Source organism: Martes martes, assembly GCF_963455335.1.
Source record: "Martes martes genome assembly, chromosome: 4".
Taxonomy (NCBI): domain Eukaryota; kingdom Metazoa; phylum Chordata; class Mammalia; order Carnivora; family Mustelidae; genus Martes; species Martes martes.
Window position 1 is genome coordinate 158,829,532 of NC_137891.1, and position 18,442 is coordinate 158,847,973.

Here is an 18,442-nt window from a genome sequence, read left to right on the forward strand (position 1 = left end):
TTAAAATATGACATATACTCATTTATTCAGAATGTCACAGATGACATCTATCATAGAGGGAGGTGGATTAACCAGTCACTCTCCAAGGATCTTTTCTACCATCAAGAATTTGGTGACACAGAGAGCCACATGGCAGTGTACCACTGGTAGGTATCTCTTCCTTCAGAAAAGAACTTGGCATACTCTTCCCAGGCAGCCTCCAATGAACAACTAAGCATGGTGGGGATAGTAAGACCTGTCCATTTCTGGTTAATGTGGAATTCCTTCACAGGTTATCACTGTGCCAAAGCCCTATTGGTCTGAATGAGACTTCTCAGAGTTACACCACAGTCTGAGGCTCTTCCTATCCAATCTTCCTTCCTTCTTCCTTTTTAATGGGTATCAGACCTGCATCATGAGCTTAAAGCCTTTGCTAGCCCACAGCTGCCATTCCCTCGATCCTTCTCAGGTACCACCCCCAAAAACTCTCTTGTAATTCTAGGTTTGTTTTAGTCCTGGTCCCAGATCAGCCTCCTCCCAGTGGATATATGGGTAACTGAAAAAGGAATGGGTCACAGACATGGTCACCAACAAAGACAAAAGAAAATGATAGTTTGTTTGAAGACATGAATATAACCATCCAAGAAGCTCACTGAACTGCAAGAAGAATTAAATCAAAGAGACCCACACTGAGATGTGTTATAAATTGGCCACTGAAAGCCAAAGATAAAGAGATAATCTTGAATGCAGCAAGAGAGAAGCGACTTGTCAGAGATCCTCAGTAACATTACCAGCAGATTTCTCATCTGAAACTTTGGGGGCCGGAAGGCAGTGGGCTGATATATTCAAAATGCTAAAAGAAAAAAAACCTGTTGGCCTAGAATTCTATAACCAGCAAAACTGTCCTTTCAAGAGTGAGAATGAAAGTAAGACATTCACAGATAAACAAGAGCTGAGGGAGTTTGTCACTGCTAGACCCACCCTGTGAGAAGTCTTAAAAGCAGTCCTGCAGGTTGAAATGAAAAGACACCAGACAGTAACTCAAAGCCATATGAAGAGAAACATCTTAGTAAAAGTAAATATATGGACAATGATAAAAGCTAGCATTATAGTAACAGTGGTTTAAAACTCCAATTTTGTTCTCTACATGACTTAAGAGATTGATATAATGCTTTAAAAATTATTATTAGCCTAAAACCTAATATTATTGGAACTTTCATTCTAATTCTATAATTCAGTTTCTATGTAATTTAAGAGACTAATACATTTTAAAAAGCAATTATTAATTCATGCTTTTGGATACACAATATATAAAGATGTAATTTTGTGGGGCGCCTGGGTGGCTCAGTCATTAAGCCTCTGCTTTCATCTCAGGTCATGACCCAGGATTCTGGGATCAAGCTCTGCATCGGGCTTCCTGCTCAGTGGGAAGCCTGCTTCTCCCTCTCCCACTCCCTGCTTGTGTTCCCTCTCTCACTGTCTCTCTCTGTCAAATAAACTTTTTAAAAAAATCTTTAAAAAATTCTCAAAAAAAAATGTAATTGTGTGATGTCAATTACTGAGAACAAAGCTATAAATGAGCAAAGTTTTTGCATATTATTAAAGTTGAGCTGACATAAATTCAAATTAAAGTATTATAACTTTAGTATGTTAAATGCAATCCCTATGGTAACTGCAAAGAAAATAGCTAAGAATATACTCAAAAGGGAATGAAAAGGAATTAAAACATTTTATTACCAAAAAAATCAGCTACATACAAGAGAGACACTTAAGCAGGAAATGAGGAAAACAAAAAACTATATGGTACATAGAAACAAATGGTGAAATGACAGAAGTCCTACTTTAATAATTACTTTAAATGTAAGGTAATCTCTCTGATCAAAAGACAGACCAATGGATCATGGATAAAAACACAACACGGTCCAACCATACACTGTCCACAGAAGATTCACTTTCTTTAGATCCAAAGATGCAAAGAAGGTGCAAGCAAAAGTATGCAAATAGTAACTAAAAGAGGGCAAGGCTAGTAAAACTAATATCAGACAAAATAGATTTTAAATCAAAAGAGATTACAAGAGACAAAGAAGGGCATCATATATTAATAAAAATTTCAATACAGCAATAAAATATAACAGTACCTAATCACCAACCAAAATATATGCCAAAATTTTGGCAAAATTGGCCAAATTAAAAGGAGACGTAGACATTTCTACAATAAGAGTTGGAAACTTCAACACCCCACTTTCAATAATGGATGGAACAGATATAAGATAAGTAAGGAAATATAGGACTTGAACAACACAATAAACAACAATATCTAATAGACATATATAGGACACTCTACTCAATGACAACAAAATACTCTTCCCAAGTGCACACAGGACATTCTCCAGGATAGACCATATTTTAGGGGATAGAACAAGTCTTAATAGATACAAAATGTCTTCTCCAACTACAGTAGGATGGAGGCAGATTTAATAACAGAAGGAAAACTAGAAATTTCATATATACATATATATATGTACATACATATATATATGGAAATTAAACAACTACTCTTTTTTTAATATTTTATTTATTTATTTGACAGATAGAGATTACAAGTAGGCAGAGAGGCAGGCAGAGACAGAGAGAGGGGGAAGCAGGCCCCCCGTGGAGTAGAAAGTCTGATGCGGGGCTCAATCCCAGGACCCCGGGACCATGACCCGAGCTGAAGACAGAGGCCCTAACCCACTGAGGCACCCAGGCACCCCTAAATAAATACTCTTAAACAACCAATGGATAAAGAAGAAATCACAAGAGAGATCAGGAAATATCCAGAGATGAATGAAAATAAAACATGAAACTACAACATTCAAAACTTAGGGGATGTAATGAAAGATGTGCTAAGAGGGAAATTTATAGCTATAAATGCTTACATTAAAGAATGAGAAAGATCTGAAATCAACAACCTAACCTTATGATTTAAAGAAGTATAAAAAGAACAACAAATTAAGTCCAAACACAGCAAAAAGAAATAATAAGAGTCAGAGCACAGGTAAAATATAAAAAAACAATACAGAAAATCAGTGAAACCAGAAGTTGGTTCTTTGAAAAGATCAAAATTGACAAACCTTTAGATAGAATGACTAAGGAAAAAAGAGAAGACTCAAATTACTAACATAAAAGTTACGAATTTTACAGATAAAAAAGCATAGAAGAAAGTACTTTGAACAATTGTACACCAATTAACTGGATAACCTCCATGAAATGGATGAATTCCTAGAAACAAAAAACCAACAAAGACCAGGGACACAGGGGCGCCTGGGTGGCTCAGTGGGTTAAGCCTCTGCCTTCGGCTCAGGTCATGATCTCAGGGTCCTGGGATCGAGGCCCGCATCGGGCTCTCTGCTCAGCGGGGAGCCTGCTTCCCCCCCCCCCCGCCTACTCTCTGCCTGCTTGTGATCTCTCTCTCTGTCAAATAAATAAACAAAATCTTAAAAAAAAAAAAAAAAGACCATGGATACATATGTGGTTCAGTCAGTTAAGTGTCTGCCTTCGGCTCAGGTCATGATCCCAGGAGTCTGGGATCAAGTCCCACATAAGACTCCTTGCTCAGCGGGGAGCCTGCTTTTCTCTCTGCCTGCTGCTCCCATTGCTTTGCTCTCTCTTTCTCTCTAGCAAATAAATAAGTAAAATCTTAAAAAAAAAAAAAAGACAGAATCATGCTATAACTAGTAGGATACTAACTCAGTAATCAAAGAGCTCAGGTACAAAGAAAGCCCAGCCCTGATGACCTCACTGGTAAATTCTACCAAACATTCAAAATAGAATGAACACCAATCCTTCTCAAACTTTTCCCAAAACTTGAAAGCGAAGAAACACTTTATATCTCATCCTGTGAGGCCAGCTTACCCTGACATGAAAGTCAAACAAAGATACAAAATGGAAGAAAAAGCCATAGACTAGTATCCCTTATGAGCATTGATGCAAAAATTCTCAACAAAATATTATCAAATTAACACCATATTAGAAGGGTTATACACCATGACCAAGTGAAATTTAGTCCTGAAATTTAAGTATGGTTCAACATACAGAAGTCGATCAATGTAATATACCACTTTAGAAGTATGAGGGAACATTGACATGATCATCTCAATTGATGCAGAAAATGCATTTGACAGAATCCAACACCCTTTCATGATTAAAAAAAACATGAAACAAACTAGGAATAGGAGAAAACTATCTCAACATAATAAGAAACTTTTAAGAAACCTACAGTGAACATCATAGTCAATGGTCAAGGATTAAAAGCTTTTCCTGTAAGATCAGAAATAAATCTTTCACCACTTCTATTCAACACAATATTGGAAATTCTAGTCAGAGCAATTAAGCAATGAAAAGAAGGACACCCAAATTAGAAAGGAAGAAGTAAAATTATCTCTATTTGCAGATGATATTATCTTATGTAGAAAACCTTAAAGATTCTACAAACAGTTAGACATAACAAATGAATTTACCAAGTAACAAGATACAAAATCAACACACTTCTACACACTAACAACAAGGCAATCTGAAAAGGAAATTGCAAAAACACTTCCATTTATAGTAGCATCAAAAAGAATAAAATAGTTAGGAATCAACTTAACCAAGGAGATGAAAGACTTGTACAATGAAAACTATAAGACATTGCTGAAAAAAATTAAGGAAAACAAACAGAAACATATTCCATGTTCATGAATCGGAAGTCTTAACATTGTTAAGATGTCAATACTACCCAAAAGATCTACAGATTCAATGCAATTCCTATCAAAATCCCAATATCATTTTTGCAGAAATAGAAAAACCCATCCTAAAACTCATATGGAATCTCAAGGTATGCTGAAACCATCTTGGAAAAGAACAAAGCTTTAGGACTCATATTTCCGATTTTAAAATTTACTACAAAGCCAGAGTAGTCAAAATAGTGTGGTACAGGCAGAAACACAGACTTATAGACCAATGGAACAGAATACTGAGACCAAAAATTAACCTTCTTGTATATGGTCAAAGGATTTCTGACAAGTGTGCCAAGACCATTCAATGGGAAAATGCCAGGCTTTTCAACAAATGATGCCGGAATAACTGAATATCCATATGCAAAAGAAGGAAGTTGTACCTTAACAGCAAATATAAAGAGTAACTCAAAATGGATCAAAGATTTAAGTGTAAGACTTAAAACTGTAAAACTCATAGAAGAAAAAATGGGAAAAGCTTTACAACATTGGATTTGGCAATGATTTCTTGGATATGATACCAAAAGCACAGATAATAAAACAAAAATGGACAAACTGGACTTCACGAAATTTAGAATTTTTTGTGCATCAATACAGTGAAAAGGAAACCTATGGAATGGAAAAAGATTTTCAAATTATATATTGATAAGGGATTCATATAATCAAAATATGTAAAGAGCTCCTAAAACTCAACAACGTAAAAACAACGAGTTAAAAATAGGCAAAGGAGGGGAATGCCTCGGTGGCTCAATCGGTTAAGCATCTGTCTTCCACTCAGGGTGTGATCCCAGGGTGCTGGGATCGAGTCCCACGCTAGGCTCTTTGCTAAGCAGGGAGCCTGATTGTCCCTCTGCCTTCGACTCCGCCTGCTTGTGCCTGCTGTCTCTCTCTCTCTCTCTCTCTGACAAATAAATAAAAAATTCTTTAAAAAAAAATAGTCAAAGGACTTGAATAGGTATTTCTCCAGTGATGACATATGAAAAGTTAATGAGCACATGCAAAGATGTTTAACATCATTAATTATTATGTAAATGCAACTCAGACCACAATGAGAAACCACCCTGCATCCATTAGGATAGCTAGCACCAAAAAGATAGAAAATAACTAGTGTTGATGGTGATATGGAGAAACTGGAACCCTTGTGTACCGTCAGTGAGAATGTAAAATGGTGCAGTCATTATGGAAAATGGTAAGGTGGTTCTTCAATAAAATGAAAGAGAATTAGCATATGATCCAGCAGTTCTACATCTAGGTATATACCCAAAAGAATTGAAAGCAGGGACTTGAACAGATATTTGCATACTCATGTTCATAGCAGTAAACACACAGCCAAAAGGCTGAAGCAAGTCAAGTATCCCTTGAGGGATGAATAGATACACAGAATGTGGACTATACAATGGAATATTATTCAGCCTTAAATTGGAAGGAAATTCTGATATATGCTGCAATGTGGATGAAACTTGAAGACAGTAGCTGATTGAAATGTGAATCAGAAAAGGGCAAATAGTATATGATTCCCCTTTCATGAGGTACTTAGAGTAGTCAAAATCATAGAGATAGAAAGTAGAATGGTGGTTGCCAGGGCCTGGGAGAAAGGCAGAAGGGGAGTTACTGCTTAATGAATATACAGTTTTAGTTTTACAAGATGAAGGGAGTTCTGGAGGTGGATGTCAGTAATGGCTACACAACAATGTGAACATGCTACTATCACTGAACTGTACACTTAAAAGTAGTTAACATGAGGGGCACCTGGGTGGCTCAGTGGATTAAGCATCTGACTCGATTTCAGCTCAAGTCATGTGATCTCAGGGCTGTGAGACTGAGCCTCATCTTGGGCTCTGCACTCAGTGAGGAGTCTTCTTCTCTTCCTCTCCCTATGCCCCTCCCTCTGCTTGCATTCTCTCTCCCTAAAATATATAAATAAGTCTTCAAAAGAAATAGTTAACATGATAAATTTTCTGTTATGTGCATTTTACCATGGTAAAAGGCTTTTTGGGGGGGAAGAAAAAGCAAAACAAAGACTTTTGCAGACAAACAAAATCAGAAAGTTTATCACTAGCAGACCTATACTAGAAGAAATGTTGACTCGTGTTCTTTAGGCTAAAGTAGTATGGTGCCAGATAGAAACTTGGGTCTATGCAAAGTAATGATGAGCTCTAGAAATGGTCAATATGTGGTTAAATGTGAAAGACTTGTTTTCCCTTTAAAAGGTAATAGGCTGGCGTGTCTGGGTGGCTCAGTCAGTTAAGCGTCTGCCTTTGGCTCAGGTCATGATCCCAGGGTCCTGGGATAGAGCCCCTCATCGGGTTCCCTGCTCAGCAGGAGGCCTGCTTCTCCCTTTCCCACTCCCCCTGCTTGTGTTCCCTCTCTTGCTGTGTCTCTCTCTGTCAAATAAATAAATAAAATCTTAAAAAAAATTAAAAACTAATAAAAGGTAATAGGCTAAAGCAAAAATAATAACAATGTATTATAGGGTTTAGAACAACAAGTGTTGTTCCTTTTTATTAACCATTAATTCAACTTACCTCTTTCCTCTTGCATTTTACCATAAGCATCAAGGTTAAACCATTCCTTACACATTTTGTTTGGAAATCACCACAGTTAAACAACCAAGATCATCACTTAAAGGTTCTACTTTCCACCCAATGGTAAAACGTAACTCAACCACATTCTCTGCTACTTTATAACAAGGATCATCTCTTTTCCAGAGTCAAACAGTAGGTTGCTCATTTCTCTCTGAGACCTCACCAGAAACACCTTTGACGTTCATATTTCTAGCAAGATACTGGCAATATATGTGTTCTCTGAGATGACAGTAGCTTTCCCTGTAGCTCTCTTTGTGAGCTCCCACCAGAACCACCTTTAAGTTCATATTTATATCAACAGTCCCTTCAAGGCAATTTAGGTTTTTCCTGTCTAGCACCTCAAAATTATTCCAGCCTCTACATATAATACAATTACAAAGCCACTTCTCCAGTTTTAGGTATTTGTTATAGAAGTATCTCACTTTCTGGTACCAAAATGTCAATGAGTTTCCTAGGGTTGCCATAACAAAGTACCAAAAATTAGGAGGCTTAAAAGAATGAAAATGTATTCCTCATAGCTCTGGAGTTAGAATTTTGAAATCAAGCTGTCAGCAGAGTCAAGTTCCCTTTGAGACACGGGGTAGAATCTTTCCTTGCCTCTTTTAGCTTCTGGTGGTGGCTGTCGATCCTTGGCATTTCTTGGCTTGCAACCCATCACTCCAACCTCTGCCTCTGTCAGCACATGGCACTCCCTGTGCATTTCTGTCGCCACACAGCATTTCCTCTTCTTATAGGTACACCAGTCGTATTGGAGTAGGGCCCGTCCTAATGCCCTCATCCTAACTTGGCTACATCTGCAAAGACCCTGTTTCTAGATGAGGTTTTATTCACAGGTACTGGGGGTTAGGATTTCAACACATTTCAGAGGAGGCACAAGTCAGTCTATGACAGAGACTAATAAACAGAATATATAAAGACCCCTTGCAATAAAAAGACAAATAATGCCATTAAAAATTGGCAAAGGATATAAAAAGACATTTTCTAAAGAAGATATACAAATGGCCAATAAGCATAAGAAAAGATGCTTAACATCACTTGGGAAATGCAAGTCAAAATTACATTAAGATACTACTCCACACCCACTAGGATGGCTATAATAAGAAAGACAGAATATAACAAATATTGGTGAAGGTGTGGGGAAATTGGAATTCTCATAGAGTGCTGATAGGAATGTTATATGGGGCAGCTGATTTGGAAAACACTCTGGCATTTTCAAAAGGTTAAACATAAAATTAACATATGACTTACCAATTCCACTCCTACATACATACCCAAGAGAAATGAAAATATGTTCACACAAAAAAATTGCACATGTATGTACATAGCAACATTATTCATAATAGCCATGAAGTGGAAACTACCAAATGTCCATCAACTGGTGAATGGATAAACAAAATGTGTTGTAACCCATGCAATGAAGTATTATTTAGCCATAAAAAGAGATAAAGTATTTATTCATGCTACAATATGCTTCAGGCTTGACAAGATTATGCCAAGTGAAAGAAGCCAGATGTGGAAGACCACATACTGTATGATTCCATGTGTATGAAATGTACCAGATAGACAAATTCTTAGAGACAAAAAGCAAATTAGTGGTTGCCAAGAGTCTGGAGGCTAAGGGAATGGAGATTGACTACTAATGGATATGGGGTTTCTTTTGGGGAGATGAAAATGCTCTGAAATTAGATAGTGGTGACAATTGTGTAACTTTGTGAATATACTAGAACCCACTGAACAATATACTTTAAAGGGGTGAATTTTATGGTACATAAGTTATACTTCAATTTTTTCAAAGAATAAATGAAATTACACATAGGTAAGAACTGTGTGCTGAAAACAAAACATTGCTGAGATAAAGACTCAAATAAATAGAAAGATATAGATCAGGTTGACACATTGGCAGACCCAATATTGCTAAAATATAAATTCTGCCTCAGTTGATCTGCAGATTCAGTGCCATCCCAATCAAAATCCTAGCAGGCATTTTTGTCAAAAATGACAAGCTGATTCTAAAATGTATATGGAAGGGGCACCTGGGTAACTCAGTCAGTTAAGCATTTGCTTTCAGCTCAGGTTATAATCCCAGGGTCCCCAGGCCTCTCTCTCTCAAATAAATCAATAAAATCTTTTTAAAAATGTATATGAGTGCAAAGAACCTAGAACAGTCCAAACATCTTTGAAAGAAAAAGTTGGAAAGATTTTCTTTCTGATTTCAAGACTTACAATAAAACAATAGCATGATATTATCCTACAGACAAATGTGTAGCTTAATGGAACAGAAGAGAGTCCAGAAATTGAGCTGAATAACAGATTTTTTATAAAGGTGCCAAAGTAATTAAATAATTCTCTTTCCAATAAATCATTCCAGAATAACAGGATATACATTTGGAAATAAATGAACCTCGTACCTCACCTCACACTATATACAAAACTTATCTCCAATGGATCATAAACCTAAATGTAGAAGCTGAAACTCTAAAACTTTTAGAAGAAAAGAGAGGACAAATATTTTGTGTCCTTGGTGTAGACAAAATTTCTTAGATGGCTTGTATGTCCTATAATAAAATTTTAAAAGAAAACTTTGATAAATTGGGTTCCATCAAAATTTTAAAACAACTATTCTTCATAAAACACTTTTAAAAATGAAAAGACAAGTCATAGACTGAGAGAAAATATTTAAAGTACATATATCTAATGAAGGACTAGTATGCAACATACATAAAGAATTCCTACAACTTAATATACAAATAATTCAGTTAAAAACAAGCAAAATATTTAAATTGAGGTTTCATAAAAGAACATATACTAATGGCTAATGGGCACATCAAAGCATACTCATTGTCATTAGATACTTTCAAAAGTCAAATTAGAACCACAGTGAGGGGTCCTGAGTGACTCAGCTAGTTATGTGTCTGACTCTTGATTTTGGCTCAGGTTACGATCTTAGAGTCGTGAGATTGAGCCCCACGTCTGGCTCCATGCTCAATGCAGAGTCTTCTTCAGATTCTCTCTCCCTCTCCCTCCCCCTTTGCCCCTCTCCCCATTCGCACTCTCTTTCCCTAAAATAAATAAAACTTTAAAAAATGATAAAACCATAGTAAGATACAACTACATGTTCCTTAGAATATCTAGAATTCAAAAGACTGACAATAACAATGTTGATGAAAATGAGAAGCAACTGAAACTTCCATACTATTGTTGGTAGGAATGTAAGATAGTACTGCCACTTCAGAAAGCAGTCTGGCAGTTTTTTTTATAAGGTTAAACATACATTTATTCTATGACTTGATAATTTCACTACTAGGTATTTATCCAAGAAGAAAAAAAAAACAGGTATAAGGATATTAGTGGCAGCTTTATTTATAACAGTCAAAACCTAAAAACAATTTGAATGTCTATCAACTAGCAGGTGGGTAAACAATTTCTGGTATATCTGAATACAGGGATATTACTAAGCAATAAAAAAAATGAACTACTGACACAGGCAACAACACAGATAAATATCAAAAGCATCATTATAAGTGAAAGAAGCTAAACACAAAAAAGTATATACTAGATTCTACTTGTTTGCAATTCTAGAAAAGGTATGATAATAGAAAATGGTGGAGTAAGGACTGGTGGGAGGTGGGGTTAATGGCAAAGGGGGAGGGAAATTTATGGATTAATGAATATGTTTTCTTTCTTGATTGCAGTTACAGTTATAACTTGATTATAGTTATATATAGTTATAACTTGATTACTTGATAGCTTGAAAATAGTTATAACTTGATTGCAGGCTGTAGTTATAGGTATACCCACGTGTCAAAATTCACTGAACTCAACTCTTAAAATATGTATGTTTATATTGTATTAAACATTTCAATGATGCAAATTTTATAAAAGAACTGTAATAACTTTTAAGCATATGAAAATTCCCAATTTCACTATAAATAGATAAAGGTCCATTAAAACTACACTTAGATACCCATTCTCAGCTCTCATTTAGTAGACAATATATTCAGCTGGTGAATTCTTTAAGAAACTGATTTTTACATGCATTGTGGAAGGAGAGGGAAATGGTATAATTCTTTCTGAGGAGTATCAGACAGTATCTACCTGAATTGTAGATCCATCTACTCTAATCCCACAATCCCATTTCTGTGACTCTATCCTACAAAAATACCCACATATATGTGCAAAAGACCAGAAACAACCCAAGTGTCCATCAAAAGGAGACTGGTTAAATAAATCATAGTATACCCACACAATAGAAAGCTAGACTGCTCTAAAGAATGAGGAAGACTTTTTTGTATGATATGGAAGGATCTCTAGGAGCATTTTAGTAAAAAGAAAAAGAAACCAGGAAAGGAGGAAATCTGAATAAATACTCAAATTTTTTATATTTGAATAAAGAAATACTGGAAGGATAAATAAGAAACTAATCAAAATGGTTACTAAAAATCAACTTGCCTTTTTTTAAAAGATTTATTTATTTATTTATTTATTTAACACACACACAGAGAGAGAAAGAGAGAGTGCACAAGCAAGGGGAGCAGCAGGCAGAGGAAGAGGGAGAAGCAGGCTCCCCTAGGACCAGGAAGCCTGACGCGGGGCTCCATTCCAGCATCATGACCTGAGCCAAAAGCAGATGCTTTAACAACTAAGCCAACCAGGTGCCCCTCAACTTGCTTTTAATTAGAGCACCCTGAGTTCTTTTTTTTTTTTTTAAGATTTATTTTTTTATATTAGAGAGAGAGTGGGAGAGTGTGAGCAGGGGAAAATATAGAGGAAGAGGGAGAGGATCTCAAGAAGACCTACACTGAGCAGGGAACCTGACTCAGGGCTCAATCCCACAACTCTGAGTTTATGATCTGAGCTGAAATTAAGAGTCAGACGCTCAACCGACTCAGCCACCAGGCACTCTGAGCACTACTGAGCTCTTTGGGAATAGTTTTGGTAAAAGTTACTGAAGTCTTGCCTGGAAAATCCTTCTTTTCTTCCCTCCACTCCTCTCTTCCACCTTCTCTGCTCTTTCTCCCTTCCTTCCTATAAAAACGCACTGCCTCTATGTAAGAGGGTTTTGGAAGAGAAGGAAAGATAACAGTTCCTTGGGTCAGAGCTAAGAAATCCTATAGCTGTAGTTTCCATGATACCTAAGAGATCTGGGCTATAGGGACAAAGAAGCTACAATAAAAACTAGCTCAGCAACAAGGGATGTCACTCATCTTAGGTAAGTAAGAGGAAAGCCCCTCTCCCCCAAAGCAGTCTAGCTCCTTGCCCTGAGTGTCTGACACAGCCCTATCTAAAACATACGGGCTCCCACTGCATTCCAGCTTGATGGTAATTGCTTTGCCCACCACTGCAGAGGCTGATCATGCTTGAAAAGACCAGAGACCACACACACACAGCATCTAAGCCTTTCTGGTTCTTTACCACAGTTTGTTACTTTAAGTGGGACTCCAAATACCCACTCCATCATCATTGGTTGATTCTACAAATCAATTTCATTTTGATGATTAAAAATGCCCAAATTAGTTATATCTTTGTACAATTCCCTTTTTTTTTCTTTAAAAAAGAATATAGTCCATTATATTCTGCATATAAATTTTCCCTGTGGGGAAGATGTGAACAGAAACACATCCTCTGTACCCCAATTTCTTCCTCTACTCTAATTGGCCAAGCAATAGAAAAAGACAAGCAATAAGAGGAGAGAAGCAAATAATTAGTATAATTACTTAGTGTACTCTGCAAAAATGCGACTCACTTCATAATTTGAAATCAGAAAGAATAGACTTTAAAATACCTGTTCTCTCTGTTCAGCACCCACACTTTTCCCAGGGGAGTGGTTTCCAAGTTGCTTATTCTCTTGAGATTCACGAATCTCTCCTTTAAGTCTTTCAACCTTAAATACAAAAGTATTTTAAATATGAGAGGATGGGGCAGGGGAGGTGGTTTGCTTTGTTTTTAAAAGATATAAGTAATACATGAATACATTCTTCATGAAAAAATTTCAAACAACATATAGGTATATAGAGTAAAAAGTGAAATTTTCCCTCACATAACCTTATCTGACAATCCCATTTCCTTTTCCAGAAGTATAACACTGTTTGGGATACACCCTTCTTAAATTTTATCATGTATGTGTGTGTTGGTATTACATATATTAAGTATATGTTGGCATTAAATATGTAAATGTAAAAAGACTAAGACAACTTGAACAGTTGTTGTCTACTCATTCTTTTTATGACTGCATTTTAAAAATAATGATAAAATATACATAATACAAAACTTAGCATGCTGACCATTTTCAAGTGCACAGTTCAATATTATTATGTACATTCTAATTACTATGTACCATCACCATCATGGATCTCCAAAATTCTTTTCATCATGCAAAACTGAAACTCTATGTCCATTAAAAAAGAATTCCCTATTCTGCCCTTCTCTCCCCCCAGTTCCTGGCAACCACCATTCTATTTTCTCTCTATGATTTTGGCTACTCTTGGCACCTCATAAAAGGGGAATCATATACTATTTGTCTTTTTCTGTTACATTTCAATTAGCATAACGTCTTCAAGTTTCAGCCATGTTGCAGCATAGGTCTGAATTTCCTTCCTATTTAAGGCTGAAAAAAAATCCATTGTATAGTCCACATTCTGTGTATCTATTCACCCCTCAAAGGCTTCAACCTTTGGGCTGTTGTGGATAACACTGCTATGAACACGAGTGTGCAAATATCTGTTCAAGTCTCTATCTTCAACTCTTTGGGTATATACCCAAAAGCAGAATTGCTTAATCATATGGTGATTCCACATTTACTTTTTAGGGAAAGTGCCATGCTGGTTCCTACAGTGACTGCAGCATCATTTTTCATTCTCAACAAGGCACAAGGGTTCCAATTTCTCCAGATTACCATCAACGCTTGTTATTTTCTGTTGCTTTGATAAGAGCCAATATAATGGGTATTTATTCATTCTTGCAACAAAATTACTTGAGCACTTATTATCGTGTGATACACAAGTGTTGTGTGAGATGCTAGAGATATGGTTGTAAAATGAATATAAACTAAAATTGAAGACACATATACCCAGAACTTGGAAGTACATATTAAAAATAAAAAATTACTAAAAAGAAATGGTTCACAAATGTGACACAACTCAAACTGAAATCTATATTAAAAAGAAAAGATCTAAAAAAAAAAAAGAAAAGTAGAAAAGATCTTAGGGGCACCTGGGTGGATCAGTGGGTTAAAGCCTCTGCCTTCGGCTTGGGTCATGATCCCAGGGTGTTGGGATGGAGCCCCACATCGGGCTCTCTGCTTGGCGGGGAGCCGGCTTCCCCCTCTCTCTCTGCCTGCCTCTCTGACTACTTGTGATCTCTGTCTGTCAAATAAATAAATAAAATCTTTTAAATAAAAAAAAAAGAAAAGATCTTTTTTTTTTTTTTTTAATTTCACAGACAGAGATCACAAGTAGGCAGAGAGGCAGGCAGAGAGAGAGAGAGGAAGGGAAGCAGGCTCCCCGCTGAGCAGAGAGCCCAATGCGGGGCTCGATCCCAGGACTCTGGGATCATGACCCGAGCCGAAGGCAGAGGCTTTAACCCACTGAGCCACCCAGGCGTCCCCAAAAGAAAAGATCTTAAAAGAAAAAAAAAAAAAGATCCTAAATTGACACAATAGCAAAACATTACTGTTTAGCACGGTAGTTAAAATGTATAAACATAAATACTGAAAGACTGTATCAAGGTCAGGGAATAGCATCTATCTGGGATGCTCTAGCCACCAGGATTGGTCATCACTAATGATATATATGTAGTGCTTTAGCTGCTGATTGTTATTTTATATGAATTTAAATACATTCTAGGGGCGCCTGGGTGGCTCAGTGGGTTAAAGCCTCGGCCTTTGGCTTAGTCATGATCCCAGAGTCCTGGGATCAAGCCCCGCATCGGGCTCTCTGCTTGGCAGAGAGCCGGCTTCCCCCTCTCTCTCTGCCTGCCTCTCTGCCTACTTGTGATCTCTGTCTGTCAAATAAATAATTAAAATCTTTTAAATAAATAAATAGATACATACATACATTCTTTTTTTTTTAATTTTTTATTTCTTTTCAGCATAACAGTATTCATTATTTTTTCACCACACCCAGTGCTCCATGCAATCTGTGCCCTCCCTAATACCCACCACCTGGTTCCCCCAACCTCCCACCCACCTACATACATACATTTTAAAAACAAATTACATTAAACAACTTACCACATCTCCAAGCACTTTTTTTTCTGAGTCTAGTGATCGAACCCGACTTCTTAAAGCCAGAATTTCCTTGTCCAGTCTCTGATTATGTTCCCTTGCTTTCTGTAGGTCAACCGAATCTAAAACAGAGAACAGTACACAGTTGGCTCAACTGGATCAAAGTTTTGATTTGAGGGACTAACTTTAAAAACCAAGGAAGTACTGTTTCCTGCCTTCTCGTCAGTCCTTCCATGTCTCTATATATGTGACTCTCTGCACGGGAGAGCTGCTACTCTCAAGTCCAGCCCTAGAATATTCTACCAACCTATCAAAACAGAATTTTTTTCTCACACCAAACTAATGAGCTGGACTTTTTGAGAATAGGATTTCCAGCAATAGAGGCTCTTTGAATTAAAGCAGTGGAACCTACCTTCTAAGATTTACACAAATGAGAAAATTATCTTCCCATCTTGCTTGTGGTCCTGTCTCTCTTACACACCATATATACTCCTAGACACATATCTTCTACTCTGCAACAGTAGCACCCACAGATGACAAGTGCTGAGCCACAAGCACTGAATGGACAGATTTTCCTAGCTAAATCAAGTTCACGCACCAAAGCCATCTTTCTATCTGCCCCACAGCCCATAAAATGGCAGTCCTCTCTGAGCTTAGCACCTCAAGGTAAGACCTGCTCTTTCCAGTGCTCACCAGTTTCAATATTGCAAACTTGCTACCTGAGACTTTCCTGAATTTGTAGCTGTTTCTTTTGAGCTACTTCTACTCATACTTCTCTTATTTTTCTTCTGCTGCTTTCAAGTCTCTTTTGTTTTCCTTCTTCATCACCTGTTCTGTATCAATTATTCCTTGTGTTTTTTCTTTCCTCCTTTTTTTCTTTTTTCCCCTTCCTATTTTTTCTCCCTTGGTATGTAATTTTTTAATTGGAAAAGTGCTGAAAACACACCAAAAAGAAAAAAAATCATTCATAAGCCCACCCTGTATGTGTGAGTGGATGTGTATATATAATGAGAGAGACAGAGACAGTTTTTTGCCTGCACAGTTTTTTAAAGATTTAAACAATGCTACATAATCTGTCTGCAACTTTACCACTTGTGAATATGTCATAGACGTCATTACAGGAAAATCCTTATAAAGTCACTTTCCATTTCTCATTTGGAACTATTTTTAGATTAGTTTTTTAATTTATTTATTTTTATTTTTTTTATTAACATATAATATATTATTAGCCCCAGGGGTACAGGTCTGTGAATCGCCAGGCTTACACACTTCATAGCACTTACCATAGCACATACCCTCCCCAATGTCCATAACCCAACCACCCTGTCCTACCCATCTCCCTCCAGCAACCCTCAGTTTGTTTTGTGAGATTAAGAGTCTCTTCTGGTTTGTCTTATTTTTAGATTAGTTTTACTGGTCCTTGCTCTTCCTATAAATGGAATCTTAATACATGTATTTTTTGTGTCAGGCTTCTTTTGCTCAATATATATTTTGGGGATGCCATCTGTCATATCGATAATTTATTCCTCTCTACTCTTTAGTCCATCTTATTCATATACCATTTATTAATATATCAGTCTTCATCCAGTCTCTCATTTTGTTCTGCACAGTGCAGCATTGTCCCAATGGGCTACATTGTGTGTCACTTTTCCCCCATTGAAGAAGATTCAGGTGTGTTGCCAGTGCTTTACTCTTACAAACAATTCAAACATCGTTATCCTTGTTTATCAATCTCTAGGCATTTATGACATCATTTCCAAAAAATAAATCCCCAGGAATGGGACAGCTGGATTGTAGGATATGTGCATTTAGAAAATTTGATAGATATTGCCAAATTACTCTTTACTTATTTTTTAATGATTTTTTAAAAAAGATTTTATCTATTTGAGAGAGAGCAAGAGACAGAGAGAGCATAAGCAGAGGGAGAGGCAGAGGGAGAGGGAGAAGCAGATTCCCCACCGATGCGGGGCTCGACCCTGCCAGGATCCTGAGATCATGACCTGAGCCGAAGGCAGATGCTTAACTGACTGAGCCACTGAGGCGCCCCCCAAATTACTCTTTAAAAAGATTGTAGAAAGTTACATTTTGTGCAATGACACCGCCCATTTCTCCACACTGAATGTTACCAGAATTTCAATTTTCATAAATCTTAAAAATGCATTTGAATAATGGCTCACTGTAAACAATGATTTATTTATTTTAGAGGGGGGGGTGGCCAGAGAGAGAAGAAGAGAGGAAACCCAAGCAGACTCTACAGTATGTGCGGAGCCTAACACAGGGCTCAGTCTCATAACCCTGAGATCAGTCATGCCTGAGGAGAAACCAAGAGTGGGACACAACCAACTCTACCACCTTGGCACCCTAATAATGACTTGTTTTAAATGCAATATTGTTTTGCTGATCACAATATGAATGAATATAGGTTTTTTGTTAAAAAGAAAAAAGTATACAGTTATGTTCAAAGTGAATAGTCTCACCTAACCTTTACTCACCACCCTGACCCAAAATAATATGGTTAATATTTAATAAATATTCTTCAAAATATTTTATATGCATATTCTTCAGACAAGGGTTGTACTAAAAATATGCAATAACTCCTAAATCATGGCCCCTCACGTATAAGAACATAGCTCCAGAGAAGAGTTCTAGAGAATTGCTAAGTATTATCCGTTTAGTGGCTGGGAAGACAAGGGGCAGGGAGGAGCTTGGCCAGCTGGAGTTGGTGACAGACAGCTGAAAGACTCAGGTCAGCAGCTATTTACAACTGATACAAAATTATTCCAGTGTCTTCACAACTTTATTGCCATACATTAATGCGTACCACCTCATAGCAGTCCTGTGAACATACACACACAGACACACACACCCAAAAAATAAAAACCAGAATAGCATTATACCACATA

At 37.0% G+C, this 18,442-nt stretch overlaps 1 protein-coding gene across 1 annotated transcript in view; it reads right to left on the minus strand.

Annotated features, from left to right (window-relative positions):
• CCDC30 (coiled-coil domain containing 30) overlaps positions 1 to 18,442 on the minus strand; it is a gene marked incomplete at its 3' end in the record, with an annotated part of 116,489 nt that overhangs the window by 67,823 nt on the left and 30,224 nt on the right. The window contains exons 9-10 of the mRNA XM_080801711.1: positions 15,546 to 15,661; positions 13,101 to 13,199 (exon numbers count right to left, since the gene is read on the minus strand). Coding sequence (XP_080657837.1) covers positions 13,101 to 13,199; positions 15,546 to 15,661 — 215 coding nt within the window. The remainder of the gene's footprint in view (positions 1 to 13,100; positions 13,200 to 15,545; positions 15,662 to 18,442) is intronic.